Raw genomic sequence first — 24,551 nt, forward strand, 5'->3', positions numbered from 1 at the left:
CATGTAACGTTGAAGAATAAAATTGTCTGCGAATAAACGTAGGAATGTTTATGGGTAAATCGCTACAGATTTATTTTATGGTCGGGAAGAGGATGTAGTTGTGGATCAAGTCGAGTTACTGAGCTTACTCCCTTGTGTTGTATAAATAAATGAACATCCACAGCAAATAACAGTGATAAAAATAAGTAATATTGGATGAGTATATCTCTTACCAGACTGTCCTAAATTAATACACACAGTGTATCGAAGCATGTCACTACACTAGCTCACCGATGATACCATAAAATCACACATAACCCCCTACTCCCTGACAACAATCGCCCATAACCCTGTGTTCCCATAGCCTGAGATGAGAGCGATAGCCGCGCGGGCAATTAACCCGTGACCCCGAGCTATCGAGCGATCACACAATGGCGATCAGTTTTATGAAACACTGCCTGACTGCCGGCCCTGCCTGCCTGCCTGCCTGGCGCGCCGGCCCTAGCCAGGCATTACTCTGATTGCAGGGGAGGGCTAGCACTTACAACTGTGTAGTTATGGAGGAAAAATGATTCCATGGACCGTGTATTGAATGTTTCAACTGTAATTTGTGTTTTGAACAATCGTGGTTAGAAGTCGACTACCGAATTTACTATTATACCATTTCTGTTGATTCCCCAAGATGTCTGAATGAACAAAAACCGGTAAGCTTCTTGAATTATTGAAAGAAATGTAAACAAAATGATTAAAGTGCAATTAATCATTCGTATCATTATGCCACAGTAAGCAACGCGGAAATTATCCAAGTATCATCAATATTCAACCTTATGTAGACCTCCTTGAGGTGGTGTTTGTGTCAGCAGCCACATGCCGTATAGCATCACTCACAAAAATGATGTTGACCTCGGCCCGGCCTCGCGCGCCACTCGGACCTCTCGAACACATTACACCATATTTACTTAGCCACCAATACCTATTATTCTCACAATATAACTACAAACTTCAATTAGATTCGGTAAAAAAGCAAATAAAAATAGTACCAACGATAACCAATTTAAGTTGACCGTTCACTGGAGCGCTGCTTGTCATGGAAGAATGGGGAATTCGATACATTTAATGTTGGTTCTGTATTTGGCCGCCGACCATGTTAAGTTGGGCGCTCCGTATAATTGAATGACGGCATGCATCGTTGTCCGGTCACCATCTAATTGAATATTTATTACAATTGTTGTACATAAATTACGTAACTTTTTGGTGTTGTTTGTTTTGTGTTAGCAATTCTAATTCAAATTCTTGTTTGCCAAGAGTACAGATTGATAGCTGTAATGTTTTTATTCACCACTGGCAATATTAGGTAAGTTACCACTAACATACCGCTCTCGCAACATACACTTGCGCACGCGTCGCACATTTTAATGCGCGTACGATGCAATGCTCTCCTGATAAGGTAGACTTATGCGTCCACAAACTGGCACCCGTGACCTTTAGACCTGGCTACTGGTGTTACAAGTTTTATTACACACCGAAATTATTATTATAACAATACGATGTTAGTGGAATAGCAATTCTACCGACATTCAGAGCATAATATCACTAAATTTATTTCTTGAATCGTCTTTAGACTTTGTTACAAAATAGAGACAGAATCAATTTGAATAGAGATGGATTATGGTAGCTAGTTGAGCTGGTATCTGTATACCAAGTTTTGTAAACAAACATTTTAAAATCGTTGATATTTTAAGGTATTCTGCATCAGTCTGTTTTACAACTGCTGTGCATATGACTACAATAACAGGCTACTTAGTTCAAGCTTCCACTAGGTATATCTCAAACTAGTTATTAATTATTAATCAAAAGTACATAACTTCGTAGCCACATAGCTATTTTCTCAATGTTTTCGTTTATAAAACGGTTGGGTACCCTTTGCGTATAGAATGGAAAGTCAAATGAACAAACAGTAGCCGCGACTTGGCCCGTAACATCCGTTCAGTGATGTGTGTGCAAGAACAATGATTCAATTTACTCCGCCTGCGCGCTTCTCGTGGCCGCCCGGCTCCGTCTGAGGTGGTCCCTGCCCGCTGCACATTACTGTAACAATAACCTCTCATGGCTATGAATAACTTTGACTTTTACTATTCTTCTCTAATGTTTTATTTTTTATTTGACTGATTTTTCAAGTTAGAATTAAGTTCAAACTTTTTAAAATGAAAAGACATTTTAGATTGGTTATGATTTGTTTTAAACGTTGTTTTATTGACAGAAGTTTATATCTCTACATTTACGTATCAAGAAAAAAAAAAGATGAAAATCTAAAAACTATTTAAATGATTAAGAAAAAAGGTTTCTATGACCACTTTGTAATTGGATCTCTGTGCAATAAGTTACATATATGTCAACATAAATAAATGTAATTCGTTGAGCCAAACAATTTTCATTATAAACCCAACCGACTATCTTACAACCTCAATCTTTGCAAACAATAGACAATTATAGCGATGTCGTAACAACTTAACGAGTAACTTTGCTCCCATTTTATAATAATACAACTGTTAAGTACAAAAACGTCCATACTTGAATGTAACTTAGACTAAACTTTCCAACTTGGTGTGGCGATAAATCCATGGTCTGTGAGACAATGCTGGTCGCCCAAGGGTACTGCATGCGCCGGCGCAGGGTACACGTTGCTATAACTCGCTAGTAAGGCACCGTTACCAGCGTGTGTGGTCGAACAACTTCGTGATTTCGGACATTTCGTATTATAATAGTTTTTTAAGTATTAGTAAAACAAATATGGTAGTTTGTGAACGTGGAATTGTAATTCAAACAAGCTAATCATAGCTTGGTCGTTAAAGAACTTGGAATTAGGATTTAGTTTTTGTTACTACTTAGCTAGAAAATTTATTTACACTCATAAACAGAAACAAATTGATTCTATACTTTTAAACTTCTTATTGTCTATATCTATCTACCCCAATGGGAGACAGTTATGTATGGAACTATGTATGTATGTTTAAAACTGCTTCAAAACAGTATCTACCAACAACCAGAGTTAAGAAGAACAGCCAAACTTAAAAAAATTAAGAAGAACAAAATAACATTTCTCATAAATACATTATCTTCATACGTATTAATATAATGCGCTTCAAAACTTCAAAATCAAAGCATCAGAAAGTCATCCACTAAGATAAATTTCCCCAAATATCATAATGAATGCGTGCGTGAGAATAAAAAGTAATGTCCATACGTAAAGGCGATCACAACAGACGCGGGCTTGTAATAATTATTGTAAAATATTTCTCCCATTAATATCTGGACCACATTCCTACACACGAAAACGGTTGAACCTCATCTCAGTTGATGTTGTAGGGTTGCCTACCTGCATGCGTTTAAAATGAATATATGTTTTTAAGAAAAACATTTTAACATTATACTGGAAAATTGTTTATATCATTGAATTTGAAAGCGATAGGCGGAAAATCGTCGAAAGTATGGCATGGTGGCCCGGAGATTTAAGACTTCGCTTGCATGTGAGTGCGGTTTCGAAACTTACCCACGGCTAGTGCCAATGTGACATTTTCCGAGTTATATGTACTTTCTAATGAGATTTAATGTACGCGAGGAAACTTGGGTTTATAATTTTTTATTATATGTTTGAAATCGCCAATCCACATTGATCAAGAGTGGTGATTAATGCTTAAGCCTTCTCCGTGTGAGAAGGGCCTTCTAATCAGAATATTGTGTAGTGTGGTTCTCTAATTTGTAACATTACCAATACCAATGCACATAGGCGTACCCTCAGAACCATTCGACTTCGGGCATTTCATAGTTCCAATACTAAATATTTGTAATTACGGAATTAAACCTATTTTATACAGTCCACTCGCTTTATTAAGTCCCAACCGAGCCATCACTTTGATTATATGATCGAGTCATTTAAAAACTCTCATCTATGACTATTTATTTAAACAATATGTGGCAGCCCTGGTTATTAGACGACTAGTAATTAACGAGTCGGTGCATTGAGCGGCAGAGTGATACTTCACGTTAATGGGAGGGAGGCAGGAGGTACTCTCTGACTCTCCAGAGGGCCTCCCACTCCCACCAGCTCCCACAGCGCTGCAGCGGTAAGCATTTCATCTAATTGAGAGCTTAGAGGCACTATGCAGTTTTAAAATATGTAGATTTTTAACCTGACGTCTGTTTTTTGTTCGAGCTTTTGAAAAGCTTGGAACGTTTCACTATTTAAATAAAATGTCAACAATGTTATGAATTTATTCCTATTTATTCAGGTTTTACCCATATAATTAGGGAAATGAGAAATAAAATACTTATGAAACGTCTTAAAACAAAAAGACCCAACATTTTAATAGCTATGAAATTTGAATATTTTTATAGTTTTATCAATAAAACATCGAAGTTAAGTTATAAAATGTAATTTAAACAGGCGCCGTAATTGATACGGACTCGTAAAACCAATAAAGTTGTAAACTGAAGAACTAAACAGCATTTTTGGGAACATTTTATTTGTTTTGACTCACGGGCAGCGGCCATTTTATTGCTGTCACATTTGAACTAGTATCAGAAACTAAAACTGAGTGATGGACATATTAAACTGATTTATTTTCACCTCATTGTGGTGTTTTTATTACGGCTGTATAAGGAACATTACAAACAAACGATTTCTATCCTACTTTCAGTGTAGAAATATTGTTTGCCTTATATGGTAAATTAGGCTTCTTTCTTTCGACTTTCTGAACAACAAATAAATTGAACTTCAGTTTTATTGTGTTGAATGCACCAGATGCTAGTTAAATTAACTTTGACTCATATCATATTTTCTGAAATGTAGGCTCTACTTATGAGAAAATAACTAAAGTTTTCTTCATGAAAATGTTTTTATTGAAAAAAATTAAACTCAAACTGCACCCATTCGTTTTGACATTAGTTATTGTGGCAACATATATACAGTTACATTGTATATGTATATTTAATGTATTTCTCTTTATATGAACATTGCGATGACGCTCCTCATTAATTCACACACACGTCCACATTCCAGCCGTGGTCCGAGTAACAATGACGAAAATATTTTAGCATTACTATTCCAAATCGTAAAGTTTCGCTATGCAGCATACGTTCAAGTATAAAAACATATTTATTTATATTGTTACAAGTCAAAGCATGGATTAATAACAAAACAACAAAATGATAAATGATATTTATTTCTGTAAGTAGGTTATAAAATAACACTTTTACACGTCAATATTTCAAATAGCTAGATGAGGCCGGCATTTCCTATCCGACTACTCTGAGAAGAAATGCCGAAACAAACTCAGAGGTCATAGTCTCTTTTAAAGACAATTCCAGATAATGAAATAGAGGATAATGTGAGAAGACCGTGCAAGTTAATTCTGCCAAAGCTTAAAGCATCACACATTAACATAAAATAAGATAAAAAGCGTGTGATTTAACATTTTAAGGTGATAAGTTATGTGGACAGATTTCCCACGAGTTCGGTTATAAAATGTAACTAACACCTACTCTATATGATGTTTATGGTCCTATGTAATATGATACTGAGATGACAGATATATTACATCCAACCGATTTATTGACAAATTGTTTGATTCGCATTATTTGTATGTAGTTTAAACCGCTGAACTGTTTGTTGAGGAATAATAAGATGAAGATTTGATTTGATGGTAATAGATTTACCGGTGTACTCAGAGTAATTTAATGGTTACTTAACCCAGTCCTTAGCAATTGTTTACCGAATAGTTATTCCTTAGTAACGATTTTGTAGTAATCATTAAATGACTTTGAATGCGGCAGTTAATTTGATTTGACAATATTATCTAATGGCCAGTCTCAATACCCTACGTAGTAGGTACCTACATCTATCAGTAGATTTAAAATCTAGATTGGCTGTGATAAATCTACAAAACTTATTACTAACTATTTACCACAGAGTTTTCTTAAGTTGTCTTATTAATCTTCAAGTTATTATCTTTCCTTATAAGTTATGTTTTTCTTCTATTAACGAAACTTATTTTCGTTTTGTTTGCTAACCATCAGCCTCACTTGACTACTGACGTAGAACCAGTGTACACTGAGCGGGTGTCTACTGTATACGGATTATCGTTTACTCGCTCAGTGGGGGGGGGGACACAAATATTGTGGGTAATGGAAGTCGGTAAAGTTAACCTAGAATGTTTAAAAGTCTAAAATCTAATTAGTTTTGTGACTCGAACTATTTGAGCCGAGTTGGTAATTTGATACGTATACCTAACTTAATTATATCAATTAATCTTACAAATAAATTTAAAACGTACTAAATCATAACACAAACACACGCACACAAATCTACTAAATAATTATACTTAAATCATTTGGTTTTATTCGTCTATATATATGTATAACATAGTAGCTTATGTCACTCAATAGCACTGACACTTAGTAACGTAAGTTTTAAATATACAAATAGCAAACAGGTACACATGTAAACAAATGTAGTTAATCATTATTCTTCCAAAACCCAACTTGTGTTGGCTGTACAGCGTCGGTTAATTGTTAAACAAATAGAAATATTGGAAGCTCGGACCTCTCTCTCTCACATCTCGTCTAATTCGTTGAACCAATACTTTTGTACTATTTCTTGTTCGTATCTTAATGATGTTTTGTTCTCCACAATACTTTTCTTTGTAATACTCTATGTTTGAGTTTTTTACGCGTCTACGGCATTCATTATACTTTATATTCTAATAGAAGTTTATGTAGTTTTTAATCGACTCCCAAATGTAAAAGTTAAGATGAATTTGCAGAATCGTTCATAATAGTAAAGATAATTATCTTCTATATCATCATACTAAATAAATATACATACTTATTATAGATAAGTAAAGTGTTGTCAGTGTTACTAAGTAATGATTTTAATTATTTTAGAAGACTAAAAAGATACTGCAATTCTTTAGCTGCTTTAGAACCAAACTATCTTATTGGTAGAGATACCAGCTCGACTGTTGCACTGGTGACTGCTTAGGCTTAGGACCATCGTGGCAGTCTTATTGTAGAACATTATTGTAACGATTGAGTTTAGAGTAAAAAAAAAAACTTTTTAACTCAGTTTAAGTTAGTTAAAATATTACTCATTCTTGATTCTAGTCATCCCAGTATAACCATAGGTATATTTAGACAAAAGTTAGTAGGTATAGGTAATTACTACGCTATAAAATCGAATTTAAGCTAACCTTATATTTTTTTTCAAAACTATAAATAAGTCGTACATGGTCCTGGTTCTAACACAGTCCAGTTCCTAGTAAATTAGATAAAATATGTTGTCGGTAACCATGGCAACCGGCAGTAAACTAAGTGCACAACATTGTAACGGCCTCTGTCTGTGAGATAAGTTTACATTGTCTTCTAGTCCAGTGTACTCGTATCTACGCACAATTTATTTGATCACTGCCTTATATTAATGGAACCCATGAATGGTATTTATATTTATTTTATGTTATCGATTCCTTGTTGATTACCAACCTGCTTTTGAGAGATTTGGCTTTTTGACAGTTATTGTAATGTTATGATAATTTATGATCATCATTGTTGAGTTAAAAACCTATTAACTTATGGCGATAGAGCGTTTGTCCATAATTTACGAATTCTTGAGATAAAATAAAAAATGTTAATGTACCTAAAAATATCTTTTACACAGACAAACGTAGGATAGGCATGACATAAATTATGGATATACCCAAGAAAATACACAGGCACCTAAAAAAATACTGACACTATAAAATATATTGTACCTACAATTTAAATTCCACTACAATACTAATCAACACCAACAGAAACAGTTGATTGACACAACAGCAACCCAGTCACCCAAGCATGTCAACTCGATCCATCTTTCAGCACACACATAAACTTTCACTCTCGCAATGATAAATACCTGACACGCTCGTTAAGTATATACTTTTAATTAAATACCGTCTGCTATGTGCCACTTACTACCAATTACTAGAGCAGAACGTGAACCTGAGAACTTGCGTCGTGGAATTACAATGAACCCGTTTTGGGTCAATCTGTTCATAGATACATGTCTGTTTGTCTGTCCGTATTGGGCATAACATCACGGAGTTTAGGTAGGTATTGAAGAATTGGTATTTTTAGTGTGTGTTTGTATAATTCTGTTCACACGATAACGATTGGTCTTAATAGTCTTGAAAGTGGAATTCAAACAGTTATTGTGCTTGTATTTTATTTTTTTCGATTCCGTTATTTTCAGTAGGTGTTAGTATGTATTGTGTTATGTGTATTAACCAGACACAATTGTTACAGCAATTTACATGTTTTACAAATTAATGAGATTCATAAATAACATAAATAATCCGCTGTGAAATGAAATCAAATGTGGACATTACGTTATGCAAATAAAGGTATGTACCTTTCTTTGCATAACGTAATGTCCACTTTACAGTGCATTTTTTTACGTTCTATACCTAAATAAGTTAAGGAAAACCATGGATACACGTAGTTTTCTTCCTACTTTCAGTTAGAAAAGGCATTAGCTTATTATACAGCTGCACCGCAGTTGAATACTTTTGAAAACACTAATAAGCACTGAACCGTATAAACAGTTAGTTTCACTTTAATAAGAAATTGCTCAAAACTTAACACTCAACTTTAATGTAGTAATGAAGTTGACGCGTCATAAGCAATCAAGTTGTAAGCTGTTCACTTGATATTACATACTGTTCACTTAAAGCTCACTCGTAAAGCTTGCATACTATAGGTAGGTACTTAAGTTAAACGCTACCACAAAGTTACTTTCTCATTCTATGTTAATCACTTAGCTGCTGCTTTAAGATTTATGAAAATATTCATTTAGATTGAAACCTTGATTCATTGCAAGTTTTAACACAAATCATTTTTGATTTCAAACTTATGATTAGAAATTATAAGCCCAGGTTTCTTCACGATGTTTTCCTTCACCGTTTGTCAGTGGTGTTGTAATAATCTTAATAGGTTAAGAACCTACTATTATAGGTTCACTTATTTTACCAATTAAAAGTACAGAAAACTTAAAAAACTTAGTAAGACCCGGGGTCGAGGACGAGAGTCAATCTTGCGACCGTTTCAGTCTCTTCCATGATAACAAGGCTATAGCAGAATAGCATTGTCGTATAGAAAATATACTTGCAGACAAAACACATATAACTACGAATAGAGAACAGTCCCAAGAAGCAGGTCCTTTAGAAGTCGGTTTAAAACCAGTGCTTCATTATTTATGTGTTGTCACGAGCGACACAAAACGCCAATAACATAAGTAACACTCAAGACGTTGAAGCCAAGTGCTTGTATTGTGGAACTTAAACTAGTAAGTAGTGCTTAACTCTTTGTCTACAAGTTACCAGCGCAGCTTTGTTAATGTTAACTACTCGTGTAATCATAAACTTAGATGCCCCGTGTCTGCACTTACACTATAACTTACAATCGTTGTTATATTAGCATCTGTGGAACATTTGACTGCCCGGTTGGCGCGGTGGTTAGGTGACTGGCTGCCATGCAATGTGTCGCGCGTTCAATTCCGCAAAAAGAAACCCTTTGTATCATCCGCAAATTGTTGTTCCGGGTCTGGGTGTCAAGTATTTGTGAAATTATAAGTTTTTTGGTTTTAAAATTATTTGGTTTTAATATCTAATCCTCCATTGGAATAGAAATCCTCATTACACAGTGCACAGATTGAATACTTCGAGAAGATCAGGGAAATCCGCCGGATGCGTGCAGTGCATTCATTCACCGATAGCTATTGATGTCGTTGACTGTCCTTCCATTAACATGTTGCTTTTTATTATTGTAGATGATATTTTCGTCTCACACACTTTCACAAATAAATTAAAATCTAAATCCAACTAGAAACTTAGTCTAGAAAGACTATTGTTACAATGATTCACATACACAAAAAGCCGACAACGCACTTGTAACGCCTCTGGTGTTTCAAGTGTCCCTGGCCAGCGGCAATTGCTTACCATCAGGTGATACGTCTGCTCGTTTACCGGCTGCAAAAAAAAAAAAAATGAAACTAAAGGATCAAAAACTTCAACTCAATCAAAAAGCCAACGCACAGCACAGTCTATCAACAAAACGCTTTACTTCCAACATCGACGTCACCCGGTTAGCACATACAATATACATTTACATCGTGAACATAATCTAAACCTGAATACCTCGATAAACAACACATTAACTCCACAATAGGAACAAATGACAAATCATCAATCTACAATACACATCACTTTGATACACAACGCGTTGAGAAACTATCTCTATACAATGTGACGTTAAAAAACTCATTAAAATACCGGCGCGCGCGCAACCACGCGGAAGTGGAGATAGATAGGTAAAAACAATGATGCGGTATTTGTGCGTATTGACACTTCGAGGCGAAGTTTCTGAGATTGATGGACAGCTACTCATATGTTGATATGTTTTAAATGTTTTATTAGTTATTTCGTTTGTCATGAATGTGCTCTCCATTTCTTTCCCTATCTCCTTAAACCTCTAAACACGTGAGTTTTTATCCCAGAACTTACGCTACTCTTTTTAGTATTATTACTATGAGGGTTTTGAACGTTAGTTCAATAAGCTTCGAAGTTTCAAAACCATTCCTAATTTTTAAAATGGAATATTGAAGTTATCTTTCAAATTGTTATGAAGTATATTTGGTCCGAAAAATGATAAGATACGTTTTTTGGGCTGCTTTAGAACAAATAACGTTTGGGAACTTGTAAGATGTGGAACATAGGATCTAATAGACAAATTGTAAACTTCAAAGATAGTAATTAACTGGGATTGTAATAAACAATTAGACCATTCCAAAACATGCCACAACAATCATTGGAAGTTTTTAATGAAGGAAAAGGATATCTAAACCGGATACATAGGTATCCTAGGCATCTCAGCCTAGACTAGACGTATCCAGAGCTATGTGTATCCGGAACCCATGGCCGCCATATTGCGTGGCGCATGCATTATGTATCTGTGACAATTAACGCTACAGGAATGCGCGGGATTGTTCCAAGGGGAGGCTGGAGTTAGGGTTATGACTTCGTCTGCTAAGTTACCGCTCTTGTTTACAAATACAATCGTTCTCCAGCTGCAGTTTCACCTGCTTTAAAGAGGAAAGCAAATCTTCTTATATACACTAGTGACTGCATTAGTGGATTGCAAACGAGTTAACAGATGATGTTAACCAAACGGCGCCACTCATCGATAACCGCAGCACCATAGATGTTAAAATTTACTTGAAGGCCTTTCGAGGATTCTGGGATTTGGGAATGAGGGATGGGAGTGAAAACGTGTACCAAGGTTACAATCACTTATTAACATAACAAACTCACTCTCACTCAAATAAAATGTATCAAAAATAAGCCACATGTGTATGTGCGCATTCAATTTTGTCACTAGCAAGTATCACCAGGTGTTGGACAGCGTTCCGCGTCGCTACACTACATACGAGTCTCTCTAATTAACATTACACAAGAGCTGTTTGCGGTTATAATTTATAACTTTAACACCCATGTAATAAGGGACGAGTTAGCTGACTATTTCTGCGGTTAGTGGTCCAAATTATAAGAGGTAGAGAGAGTAACGTTGCTTCTTTAGTATATACACAAGATTCTGGCATATTGGCATTTGTTTCATTTTTACGCACGCTCAAACATACTCACTTTCATTTAACAAATCAAAACCAATCTTTATCTACACATATTTTAAAAAAGAAATCGCTTCAGCGTCTACCTCAAGTAGGTGTGACAATCCACAGAGCAATGACGTTGTAAATCAGTGACAGATGTGATTGTAGTGTTCAGTGTGATCAGTGTGCGTGACCCGCGGATGTCACACACACTAACATGTCCCAAACATGTACGTGAATCGCACTTACTAGAATTTGGGAGTAAGCATTCGTTTTCCAAATATTAACATTATATTTGATAATCTTTTACCGTCTGACTCTTTCTTTCCAAAAGCATACATATATGTATAAGAAGTTGACGACAAACATGCTTCTCATTCCCATTTGATCTCAGACTCTATTGTACCAATCCAAGTTATTAATAAGAAATTTTGTTACTGTACGGTATACAGATTTAATAAATAATTAATGTAACGTCAAGTCTCGCAACACTCCAAGTAGCCGTGTCTAGTAATATTGTAACACGACACTATCGGCCGCCGACACCAGACAGCCGACAGCGCGACATGGTGTCAGTTAGTCAGTACTCCTACTCCCACCTGTTATATTGAGTGTCTTACATAAATCAATACTAATTTATTCGTGTAATCATTTGCTTACTGCCTGTTTAGTACCTATTGGCAACACAATTCAGTACTTCAGTATTTGTGATTCTTTGCCAGAAGGAATCCATTACGTATTGAACAAAAGTTTCCTTAATCCTCATTATTGGCAATTAGTTTAGCAGTAAGTTCACCGAAAAATTACAGGATATTGCTAAGTGTCTCTCTTTATGGCTTGTCACAGTTTCAAGTCGTACCTACTTGGGGTCTAGTAATTGCACTAACGTATGCATATGATAATGACACCAATTTGTCCAGAACATCTGTCTACATTGTCTTTGTCAGTCCGTCGTTACTCCGACATGTACCAACAATGTATGCGCGTGTAATGTACTATAATTTGCCTATAAGTGCGCCTTTCACGGCCGAATGACTGCGCGTATACTCCATTTAAATGCCAACGTATGTACACGCTTCTACTTAATGACAGCTTAAACAAAACATTTGCATGTACGAAGAATTTAAAATGTAACAAAATGCTTGTCGGAGTAATATCAATGATGATCGGTCTTAGGTATTAAAATCTTCATAGTACTTAAACTATAACGGTAACTTTTATACAAGTTTATCTATTATAGCAAGATATCGTATCATGACTTATCTTAGCTCTCCGGAATCACAATACAAAGTTTAAGTAATCGATTTAAACACATTTACTCTTTTCTATATCTTCCAACATTAACACGCTACATTTCCTAAATACTTTACATATAAATGGCAACAATAGCTAAACAGATACAGATTACATACTCACACAGGAAGCCTGCATTACACTCGAACAACATGTCAATAAAGCGGCTGAGTTATTGGGCCATCCTCAAGACGTTTACCGGCGGAAGGGCTGGGCAGAGCCACTCGACCGCTCGTAATTGCTTATTGTTTACAATTAAAGGGTTATATTGCAATCAAGCGGTAGCGTTTAGCGATTTTGATGTGTATTTTGGGAGCAATTTGTTTGCTTTTTTGAAAGTTAGAAAAATATTGAAATTATTAAATTATATTTATTAATCCCATCGCCAACCCGCATTGATCAAGCGTGATTACTAATGCTCAAACCTTCTCCGTGCGAAAACAGGCCTTTGATCAGCAGTGACCACTTACAGGCTGTTGAAGTTGATGTGATGAGAAATTATTTATCTGTAAGTATACCATGTCCAATTTGACAAAAACGATACAAAGCGAAGCCTTTTCTAGTTGAAGTATTTATGTTATTATTTCTACTCACCTATCGTAATTAAGGCTTTTAAGTGGTTAATTAGCTCGCAGCTAACTATTACTTATAACAGTAATCCTTACATATTTTGAAACACATCATTACCATTCAAGTTTATTATGAAAAGACGTTTTCTTCCAACCAACAATGAGGCAGTAAAATTAACATTCACTTCCGAACAAGATCAGAACTTAAGCACTAATTGTTTACGCCAAGATTATGTACACGATAGCATTATACATAGGCAAGTACATACTACATACATATGTATGATAACTGTGAACAATAGCGTTTTATATTAGCACACAAACAACACGTAAATTAGTTCACTTCACCGGCTGTTAGTGATACTATCTTTCAATAAATTAAATACTTAAATAGCTAAGCTTTCGCTAGTAGTGACATTATCTGTGGCAAAACAAATGGCCCGCGGTTATGCCATGATACCCATAATTATTGGCCTTTATCTTTTCTATTCAATAATAAATTGCAACATATTATTTATCTGTACTTATTAAGTTTGTTATACAGTTTTCATTGAAGTTCATTTAAGTTATCACAGCATAGGTAGATACACGATAAATTATTGAGTTTCTACATGCCTATGAAAGCAATTTATTTTGATCAAGATTTTATAATCTTTGATAACTCATAATCTTTCGTAACTCCAAAACTACTAACAGTCCAACAACGTAGTCAAACAAACATTTTAAATCAATAACAAAGTACCAATTAACAATATTGTTTTTCCTAAAACAGTGCTTAATTTATTTCATGTTCCGCTCGCTCACGCACATTCCCGCTTTCCGCCCACTGCGCGTCTTACCAATGTAACTACACAATCTGTAACGATCGACATTTATCTATGTAAAACAAGTATGTTGACTGTCGTGTGTTAGTGCTGATCTAAACGCACGCGATCTATCGCGTGCTAGTCAAGTGTCGCGAGTGATTACAAGTTCACCATTAAACGTACTACTTTTACATTACAAGACATTCAAGTAAGTTTTTAACACAAATTATGTGTGTCTGTAAAAAAAATAGTACAAAATAGGTTTTAATTTGATAGTCATAGAATGTTAATACTGGGCAGTGATTTTAAAATGGTATCTAAAAAAGTAAAAATAAAAATAAATAACTAATGGCTTTTCTCATTTCTTTTTCGAGGAAATCAGCCAGTGACGGTTTTTTTTTTATTAATTATTTTAAACCTCTTTGGGTTATCAGAATTCATAAAATGTTGAATACTGGCCACTAATTTTAAAATGGCATCTAAAAAAATAATAAGAAAAATAAATAATTAATGGCTTTTCTCAAATTTTTTCGAGCATATCAGCCAGTGACAGAACTTTTCATATATTTTTTGAAATGTTAAATCTTCTTAGCGCTAAATAATAATGACTCTTTCATAGAGTTATCCTTTTTATGATCATGAGTTCTTAGTTTACGTATAGTGTGAAAGAAAAATTATGAGAAAACGAGAACAAATCTATAATTAACAACATGGATCCAATGGCGCGTATCTCTTTCCATGTATAAATAAATATATTCAGTAAAAACGTGTAGTATCCGTAGATATTCATAATTATTCATAAAAGCTTCAATAACCTGTTGTAGACCAATTAATATTTCCGTGTTAGACACAAAATTAATATGGAATGAAACATTGATCGTAGAAATGAATAATAATGTTGATTAATAAGAATTAAGATAATAATTAATTATGAAATTATAATATTTATCAAATGTCTCAATATTATGCAGCTAATTCAATATCATTAATAAATTTTTGTACTTATTTATTATACTTTTTTGATATTTTTGCTGTAAAAAATACATTGCCAATTATTATCTTAATATCAAATCTAAATATAAAAGATATCACATTATCATAAAACCTCTTTTCATCGCCAACCATAGACAATAATGTATGCAAATAAAAACAGTAATGGCGCCAAAAGAAACGCGTATCCATTAACAATTCTTCACACCTTTTTATTTTCAATTCCTTGCCAACTACGTTACATAGTATGTATGATGCTCATCGTTAGCAAACTGAATTGAATGGCCTTTATGCATAATGATATAATGCAAAGCAGAATGCAGTTAATTGACTCGATTCAGATAGCCTTCATTGGCTTCATATTTTATTAAAATTGACTTCAGCATCGATGGCACACTACACATTAACAACCAGTATAAACTGACTGTCGAATGTACAGAAAGATCACATAAAGCAAGACCATGGTAAACTGGTTAAGTGTAGCTTGATGTGCAGCCATTCAAGTCGCGATAATGGTGCCATTAAACATAATTTTATATTATCTGATAATAAGATGACAGTCCAAGAACCGGTATAGGCTTTAATGAGCCATATTAAAATTAAGTTACATATTTTAAATGCAGATACAATGAAGGCAAGATACATACTTAGTAAAATTTATTCGCAGTTCGATCGATGTAAAAGTTATTTGAAGTATTTAACAGATTAAATAACGGGTGTCCCAACAAGAACGCAAGATTTAAATTTGGCGGCATTCGGAGTGTCATTGTTTGACATTTGAACAAGTGTTATTGTGTGTTAGTATAAGGTACGAGGTTATAATGGTGCGCTACACGATTAAAAATGAGCCAGGTCAAGCGCAAACAGTCAATCATGGTGTTCGGTATCATTTATAACAGTTTTTTCGTACCTCGAATTGAAGAAATGAATTTTGAGGGCATGTGGTTTCAACAAGATGGCTCCACATGTCATACAGCCAGAGAAACAATAGAATTGCTGCATCAGTCACGTCCCGGTCGTGTTATTTCACGTTTTTGAGACCAGATTTGGCCGCCTAGATCATGTGATTTATCACAATTAGACTTTTTTCTTTGGGGTTTCTTAAAGTCGATGGTTTATGCGAATAAGCCGACGACGACTCATATTTTATTAAAATCGACTTCAGTATCGATGGTACACTACACATTAAGTTGAACAGTCCAGTATAAATGACCGCGAATTACAGAAAGATCATACAAAATGAGACCATGATAGACTGGCTATGTATAGCTTGATGTGAAGCCATTCATGTCGCGATAATGGTGCCATTAAACATAATTTTATACTATCTGATAATAAGATGACAGTGCAAGAACCGGTATAGGCTTTAATGAGCCATATTAAAATTAAGTTACATATTTTAAATGCAGATACAATGAAGGCAAGTTTAAAATATTTAAAATTTATTTGAAGTATTTAACTGATTAAATAAGGATCTTATTTACACTACCGATAGATGTCTATCAGATGATAGCTATCTTTTAGAAAGCCCCTAGATTGAGACATGGCCAAAGATATAGTCGGGTGGTATTACCGTACTCAATATTCGACAGTACATGATTACAATATTGATGTAGATTCGGTTGTAGTAAAAATGTTGGGAAAAAGGAAAATTGTAGGAAAAAATATAACAATGATGATAAATCATTATCCACAAGATCTTCTTGTCAAGTGTTTGCAAGTGCGACTGCGACAAAAAGTCTCGGGTTCGAATCCCGGGTCGGGCAAAATATGTATGTATTACTAGGCTTTTTTCTTGGAAAATTTCTTGGTAGTAGCACGGAGTCTGGGATAATGTGCCCAGTATATGGCAATAGGCTCACCCCCTATTACATGGGACTTACAACACAAATGGTGAAATGTGGGTGTACATTGTATCTATAGCGGTTACGGGCCGTAATGTGTACCTCTGCCTACCTCTTCGACGATAAAAGGTGTGACGTAAAATAATTCGTGTGGGTAGAAAAAAATATCATTAGTTTAAAGTCAGGAAATAGTATCCTCACAATACTAAAGTAGGTCGAAACTTCGGAAGCAAATCAAAAAATTCGTCGTTGAAATCACTTTCAATTCACAACAATGGAAAAATCAATATATTAAAATACCCATTTACCCAACTACGTTCATTGTATTGTTGTTATAAAACAGAAATTAATGATTTAGCCCTCACGATACGACTCCGACACGACACGACAAGCCTTCCCGCACAAATAGCAGACAATCAGAAATTATGGGCGCACTGTCTCGGTTAGTCGCTGAGCCTTTGAAAAACTCAACTTAAATTACATTTTAAACCTTACTTGAGTTATTTTAAAGTTAAAACTCGTAAGTAATATGTTGGTTTGTTTTGTGTATAATCAAATAAAAGGATTATTGCACTGTTATTTAACTTGGCTTGAGTTAATGATACTCTTTTGTGCAAACACTGCGCTTTGAATCAAATGGAGGATGCTCGCTTCAAAGATTACTGGTTTTGTCATGCTTTGCGACAGTAATTTACTTTATAAATATTATTTCTCGTTGGTGGTTAAGTTTATATTGTCCATGTAATAAAATAAGTAATAGGAATGATTGAATTAGTGTCTGCTATATTAAAGTCAGGCTTCATTATTTCCATTAAAGGAGAATATTAAACCGTACAGGTACCATATTTTTATTACCATGTAGTAACTGACGAAGTGGGTGTCACTCGGAATGATCCTTCGAGGATGTTATGTTATGTATCATATTGATGATCAACGAAATTGTTATTGCTATAAATAAAAACATTTCAAAAACCGTTTAAGTAAATGCGAAATCATTAGATTACATATCTGGCAATCTTCTGTAGTTCTACACTATTTACCTATCTAGAGAATCTACCTACCTTCCATGGGTGCACGGCTAAACATCAAGCTATACAATACCAGTATAAACTGGCCGTTAAATGTGGGAAAAGATCATACAAAGTGAGACCATGATATACTAGTTTTCATAGTTACATGTGCAGTTATTGATGAACCTGCAACTAAGTTATGTGGTCCTGGTACTTGCCGTCGGTCTCCCTACCAGAACAGGTTACTGTATTGACGGCTATCGACTACTTACCTATCATGACTGCGGTGTAGTTTGTAACGTGTAAGTACTTTAAGTTAATTGCTAGAGATTGTCATCGTGTTATGAGGTGCAATCTTCATTCGCACCTTTTACTAGTTATCGTGTTTTAAACTATCGGTATTGGTAAAGTTGGGTGTGGGAATAACATTAAATACGAACCGAAATAAATTTTTGAGGGGGGTAAATCATCCAATGGCAATGACTTCTCTCACCAGGGCAAGGCGAGAGGGAGTGTCAGACTCTTACAGACTAGAAACTTTTCGAGCCAAGCTTAGGATTTGTTTACGCATACGTCTAAGTTGAGCATCACAGGTTGATCTAGTTTACAAAAAACAAATAATAAGTATAAAGATAAATACCTAGTGTACTTACACTTAGACCATTGTGATATTATCGATATTGAAATATTTATGTAATTTTAAAAACAATTTACCTTTAAGAGTTACACAGACATTGTTATCGTTTCCTCTTCAATAATAAATATCCATTATAAATATTGTTACTTTTTTTATGTTAAATGGGCCGACGTTTGGCCGCTATCTCGCCTGATGGTAAGTGATGATGCGGCCTAAATTTCATGTAAGTAAGTAACATGTGGTGTTGTTGCAGTGATGGTGTGAGCTCGCATGGGTCTGGCCGCGGCGCTGCTGGAGGCGGCTGCGCGCGGCGATGCGGCGCGGCTGGCGAGTCTACTGGCTGCCGACGCCAGGGACATCAACGTCACTGATGAGGTATGCACTTGCTATGTCATCATCATCATCATCAAAAGTCTCCAGATCGATTTCAATCATGGTGGCCAACTTATCTAGTGTAAACTAGCCCACTAAGCAGGAGATGTAATATTACAGTGCACTAACTCAGGTGCACTCCCTGTTTCCTCACGATGGACGATTGGAGACGTGGTCAAAGTGTTGCCTAATCCATAATCGGTTCTAGAAAGCATTATTTTGAATTAAAACCGATGGTTAATTCTTTTGAACATAGAAGTTAAGTTTTACGTTAGTTTACCTATCCATTTTCCCATATAACTAATGGTCACCCATCACGAGTTGTCACAAAAGCCATTTAGAATAGTGTGAATACTGGAGCATTTAATTGGCCTTCCATCATCGCGGTATCATTATTTATCGAACGCGGTCCGATGCAGAGTGGCCGCGACTTAGATAGATCACTTTACTCAACTATAACAGGAAACGCGCGATAATAAAAACATTTTCTGACCGAGATTTATCTTCTTTGTCAGAATAAATAAATGGATAAGCTGTCTCGAAAAACATTAAGTTAGTTTCTTGCTTTTTTCCCATTCACATCGGATGCGCACCGCCCACGCGCTGCTAGGAATAAAGAGGTCGCTTTTTATAATAACATTTTTTACAACAGACAACACAACGTGAGTGTCGGTGTTACCATAACAAAAGTAATAATAAACCATCTTATAATAATATCGACATACAGAACCATTATATTTTATACAAAAGGCAATAAATTGTATAAATGATAAATGGCGGGAGGATAATAAACATTAGCGCGGTATTTCAGCCAACAACGTCAGTTGCCGTCCGCCGGCCATAGCCGGCAGTAGCATCGTTCAACATGGAGTCGGCACCCAGCCGCGAACAAATTAATACCTCGCGAAATTAATGGCACTATCACACAAACCGATTTCACTCTTAAATCATGCGAATAAAGTTGGAAATTCAACAGCGTCGTAACTAATTCTTTATAGCATTATATTTATGTTCCCATCGTCCACAGAGTTGTCCCTTTCGGAATCGATTAATAAATAATTAAAATGCATCGATACATCGTGGGGCGGGGTCGATTTATCTGGCGATGTCGCTACAGGCTAGTTGGATATTGTAATTTGTATGTTCATCTTATTAAGGGGGGGCTTGAGGCAGCTGCATGAGAGCCAGGTACCCAGGACAATGTCTCTGTCGTCCATCACCTCATCATACACGAGTATCCACCCTGTACTGTAGCTAATGAGTACTTAATTTAATTAATGGCCGTCCGAGAGTAATCAACTACAAGTACATGAGCAGTGAGAAACATTTGCAAGCAAATCCGATCATTAATACTAAGATAGATGCTTGTGTCTGTTTAAATTAATAGTTTTGTAAAAAAGGAAAGCTGGAAACGGCTAACTTATGCAATTATTATTAGATTAATTAAAATGGAGATTTAACTGATAGAATTTCCTACGTAACATTTTACTTTCTCAAAATGATTAAGTTTCAATAACTGGATAACTAAAGGTAAATAAAAAAGCAAACAATCCAAATTGTCCATCCATAGATTTCACAAGCAAGTTAATTGGATCCCACGGCGCGGCGCAGGCGCAACATCATCAATCAAAGAACTTAGGCCCAGTTTTTCTAACAACGATGAACGTTTTAATTTTTCTTATTGTTTTACAAAATGACCGCTTGAGAACTCCACAGCCTACACTACAGCCAATTAAATTATAGTCCACGGTAATTACGTCATAGTACACAACATTTAATAAAAAAGTCCCGTTAATTACAATAATAGCAGACAATGCCGTTGAAAACTTCTGTCGTATCGTACAAGTGTAATTACTCCAATCTGCAACTTTTATTAATTATTTTTATGCAAGTACCTATCTCGTATGTTTAATTAAATGTCTTTATTACGTAGGTAGATCAGCGTATCCGTTTCCTACGTTTCGCAATGACGACCGGAGATTATTTCATTTAAGACGTTTTTTACGTAAGTAGATGAATGGGCAACAGTTAAATCTGAACTGTAAGAAGAACAGTAATAAAATGTTATGACCGTAAAAGTAAATTATGATTTTTTTTATAAGGTATGGTTAGAACACAGATGCAATAAATAAGCAAGGAATAGCAATTGTTCCAAGGAGTTGTGTTAGAACAATTCCAAAGCCAAAGGTTAGCTCCTGCACCGCGTTACTATCGCGATCTGCGACCTATTGCCATCGTATCGCAGTCCCATCGCTGTTGTGTGTAAGCCTTAATTTGCAGGAAGCATTATACAATGTATAGAGACTAACGCAACAGGACGTATTACATTATTTGGTTAGATATCTCATAAATAACGTGTTTCGTACAACAGGTGTCGCCAGTACCTCGTTAAAATACAAATCCAGTAGTCGGCTGCCATTTTAAATTGTTGACATAACACGATTCGTGCGGAAACTAATCATTTCGTGTTCTTACGGAAATGATTGATCATGGCATCTGTTTATTCAGCCTAGTATGCTCTGTGGTCGCGTTGAGTAAGCGTTTGACATAATCATGGATCTTGACGGGGTTTTAAAGTACAACAAGGAATGTTGTGCTTATGTTACTAATGGCAAGTTCAAAATGCTAGCTTGAACTAATTTATTATTAAGCAAGTAACAGATTATTTTTGTAAAATATCGTCATTCCTCATTATTTTCAATGGTTTTTCAGGTGATTAGGTATCGTATTTTTTACACTTAACTCTATTTATTATTTAACATTAAACTATAAAATGTTTATCACTCAGTACACACTAAAGAAATAAACCAAACCGACAATATCAACTCGGTAGACAGTCCGACGCTTGTCACATTCGTCCAACCAAAATAAAAAAAAATCAAGCATCAAGATAAATTTGTAGAACCAGCCAATAAGTTATTAAACCAGTTTGTACTGGAGCGGTGTTCTTATAGTTTGTGGTCTAAAAAGGTGGCCGTCTTAAAGTTTCCAAACAATTAATGTATTCACAATCAGCATCGTTATCTCCTGTCATCTGTGAGCCACTGAGCCTCCCCTCGGGTGCCCGAGATCATTAAAAACTAGTCCGTTCGCTGGACCGGTCTACACGCACAACACTTTATTTTGTCGGACCCTATTTTATCTATTCTGCATCTGTGGTGTCAAAATAACTTAGTTTCTGAACGGTAGCAAGTGGTACGGAGTATTGGTTTTGAAACAGATCGAATACACGGATAACTAAAGAGAAACCATTATCGGCTATAAATATATAATGGCTGACATATTAAAGGCAGTTCATTAAACGTTCGACAAGAATTTTGTTAAAGAGCCGCTTATAAGCCCCCCATACATTTGACACTTAGTTTTGAATGACTACAAATTGGATGCTTAATAAAATAACACTAAAAAACTACGACTCTGTCTTGTAGTAGTTATATTACATAACTAAATAACTTGCTATTAGGCTAATTAGGTAACTTTAAAAATACCAGTTTTATTTAGTTCCAGATTTACTTAAAACCCTGACATTTTCTTTGATAAATCATAGAGCCAGTGTTTAAGATGCGCAGTCACGTAGCTGGAGTCTCCGCGATTCATTTAAATTGACGTGTGATGCTAAAAGAGATTTATATATACGTTCTATAAGGTACATATTTATATGAATCCAGTAAATATATATGGTGGACTCACTACAACTTTTATTTTAATGACTTCCTTAAAATGAAGTTAAATGGAAACTTTGTTTAGTGTCTTTCGCATTCCATAATTGTAATTATTCAGAAAGGTCTTTAGGATCTTTCTAACATCATGCTATGATAAAACTTGGTAAAGCAGGGAAGTAAAGCAAGGAATATCTGGGTTTATTACCCAGATATGTTTGTAACTTAATGTGTATTCACATTAAGTTATTTAAGCTCGACATTGTCAATAAAAATGTTAAGTTATTTCAGATAATTTTTATTCAAAGTTTGGCTACTAGTTTATAATTTGAGTAAAAGAAAATATGAGAAGCAAAAAATATTTTAATCAGCATTAAGATAATAATTTACAACTAAATAGATGAAACTAAGTTTGAAACTAGATATTATTAAGTTATTAATATTAAATTTATGTTCCGCTTCCAAGTATTTCGTCTGCCATTATACTTTACGATGTTATTGGCTTCTTAATCTTATATTTTACAACATGCTTATGTGTCAACTTAGGAGTATTTCTCTTCATCGTTTTACGACTTAATTCTTGCTCTGAATACCTTCCTATGGGCAAATAATTATAATGTCTTATGCGGGATATCCCGAGTCTATGGACTCCAGTACTCTACCACAATAAAGCACTTAATGTAATGTTTATTTTATAGTACCCTTCGCAAAGATCTTATGTTAAAACCTAAGTGCTAGTAAAAAAAAAGTGCGAATTAAGTATGTGATCATGGTATATTCCAAATTCCAAAATCAAGAACACCAATGATACATTTCCAGACAGACCGACTACTGAACCAGTAAAATAACATAATTGGCGTTAACATAAGTTAGTTACATTTTCTCTCCATCCATTAACCTCTTAGATACGTAGTTGCTCTCGACTGATCATGCTTATCACCACCGTCTCACGTCTCAAGTCTACAGTCTAGACCCTGTTTTATCTATAAAAAAAGTAAAACCGTCTGTATGTCCATGTTACAATCAACTTTTATAATCCACTAGTGAGAATGTGGCCAGGCGACCTGCTATGGGAAATCAATTGGAACTTGTTTTAATGCCTTCCTAACGACACTTAACTCACAACTACATGTACTTACAGGAAAATCTTACAACATAAAACTATCATAAAACGTTTTATTTTTAGCTATTTAATTAATTCTTGAACGTGTAACCAGCTAGTCAAATGGCAGGGAAATTATGTCTCTATAGCTTGTTGATCTTCGCATTTTTAATGGTTAGGTATGAACATTAAGAATAGGTAAATATTATCTAGGATCTGATAATCACAGAATTCAACAAAGCGTAGAAATATATCCAATGGGAGTTTAATATTAGATCAGCGCAAGCATTTAAATAAAAATTCATCATCGATCGACACTACACACAATAAAAACCAAAGAACACAAAACCGCGAATCAAATTGAAATCGCCGCCACAATTAGTTCCGTCATTCTCAATGTGCTCCACTAATGGCTAACAAGCATTAAATCCCCCATTGATTAGCTTGTTGGTTTATTTTACAAGCGCAATGATTAGCCGGACACAATCCTGTTTCATATTAAAATTGATTACTTTTACGACCATTTTTGAAGCCTCGTTAAAAATAGGAAGCTATAATTTGGTGCAATCGTTACGGACTTGCCAGCTTTTTAATT

At 35.1% G+C, this 24,551-nt stretch overlaps 1 protein-coding gene across 2 annotated transcripts in view; it reads left to right on the top strand.

Moving 5' to 3' along the window:
* Window positions 1-24,551, top strand: part of LOC118271881 (ankycorbin) — a 73,923-nt gene that overhangs the window by 37,979 nt on the left and 11,393 nt on the right. Inside the window, exons 1-2 of one of the 2 annotated variants that reach the window (XM_050693965.1) lie at window positions 14,452-14,550; window positions 19,077-19,198. In XM_050693965.1, the coding sequence (XP_050549922.1) occupies window positions 19,094-19,198 (105 nt within the window). In that variant the 5' untranslated portion in view covers window positions 14,452-14,550; window positions 19,077-19,093. Of the gene's footprint in view, window positions 1-14,451; window positions 14,551-19,076; window positions 19,199-24,551 lie in introns of those variants that run through there. The other variant, XM_050693964.1, reaches the window with a different exon arrangement.

This window comes from Spodoptera frugiperda, chromosome 5, assembly GCF_023101765.2.
Source record: "Spodoptera frugiperda isolate SF20-4 chromosome 5, AGI-APGP_CSIRO_Sfru_2.0, whole genome shotgun sequence".
Lineage (NCBI taxonomy): Eukaryota > Metazoa > Arthropoda > Insecta > Lepidoptera > Noctuidae > Spodoptera > Spodoptera frugiperda.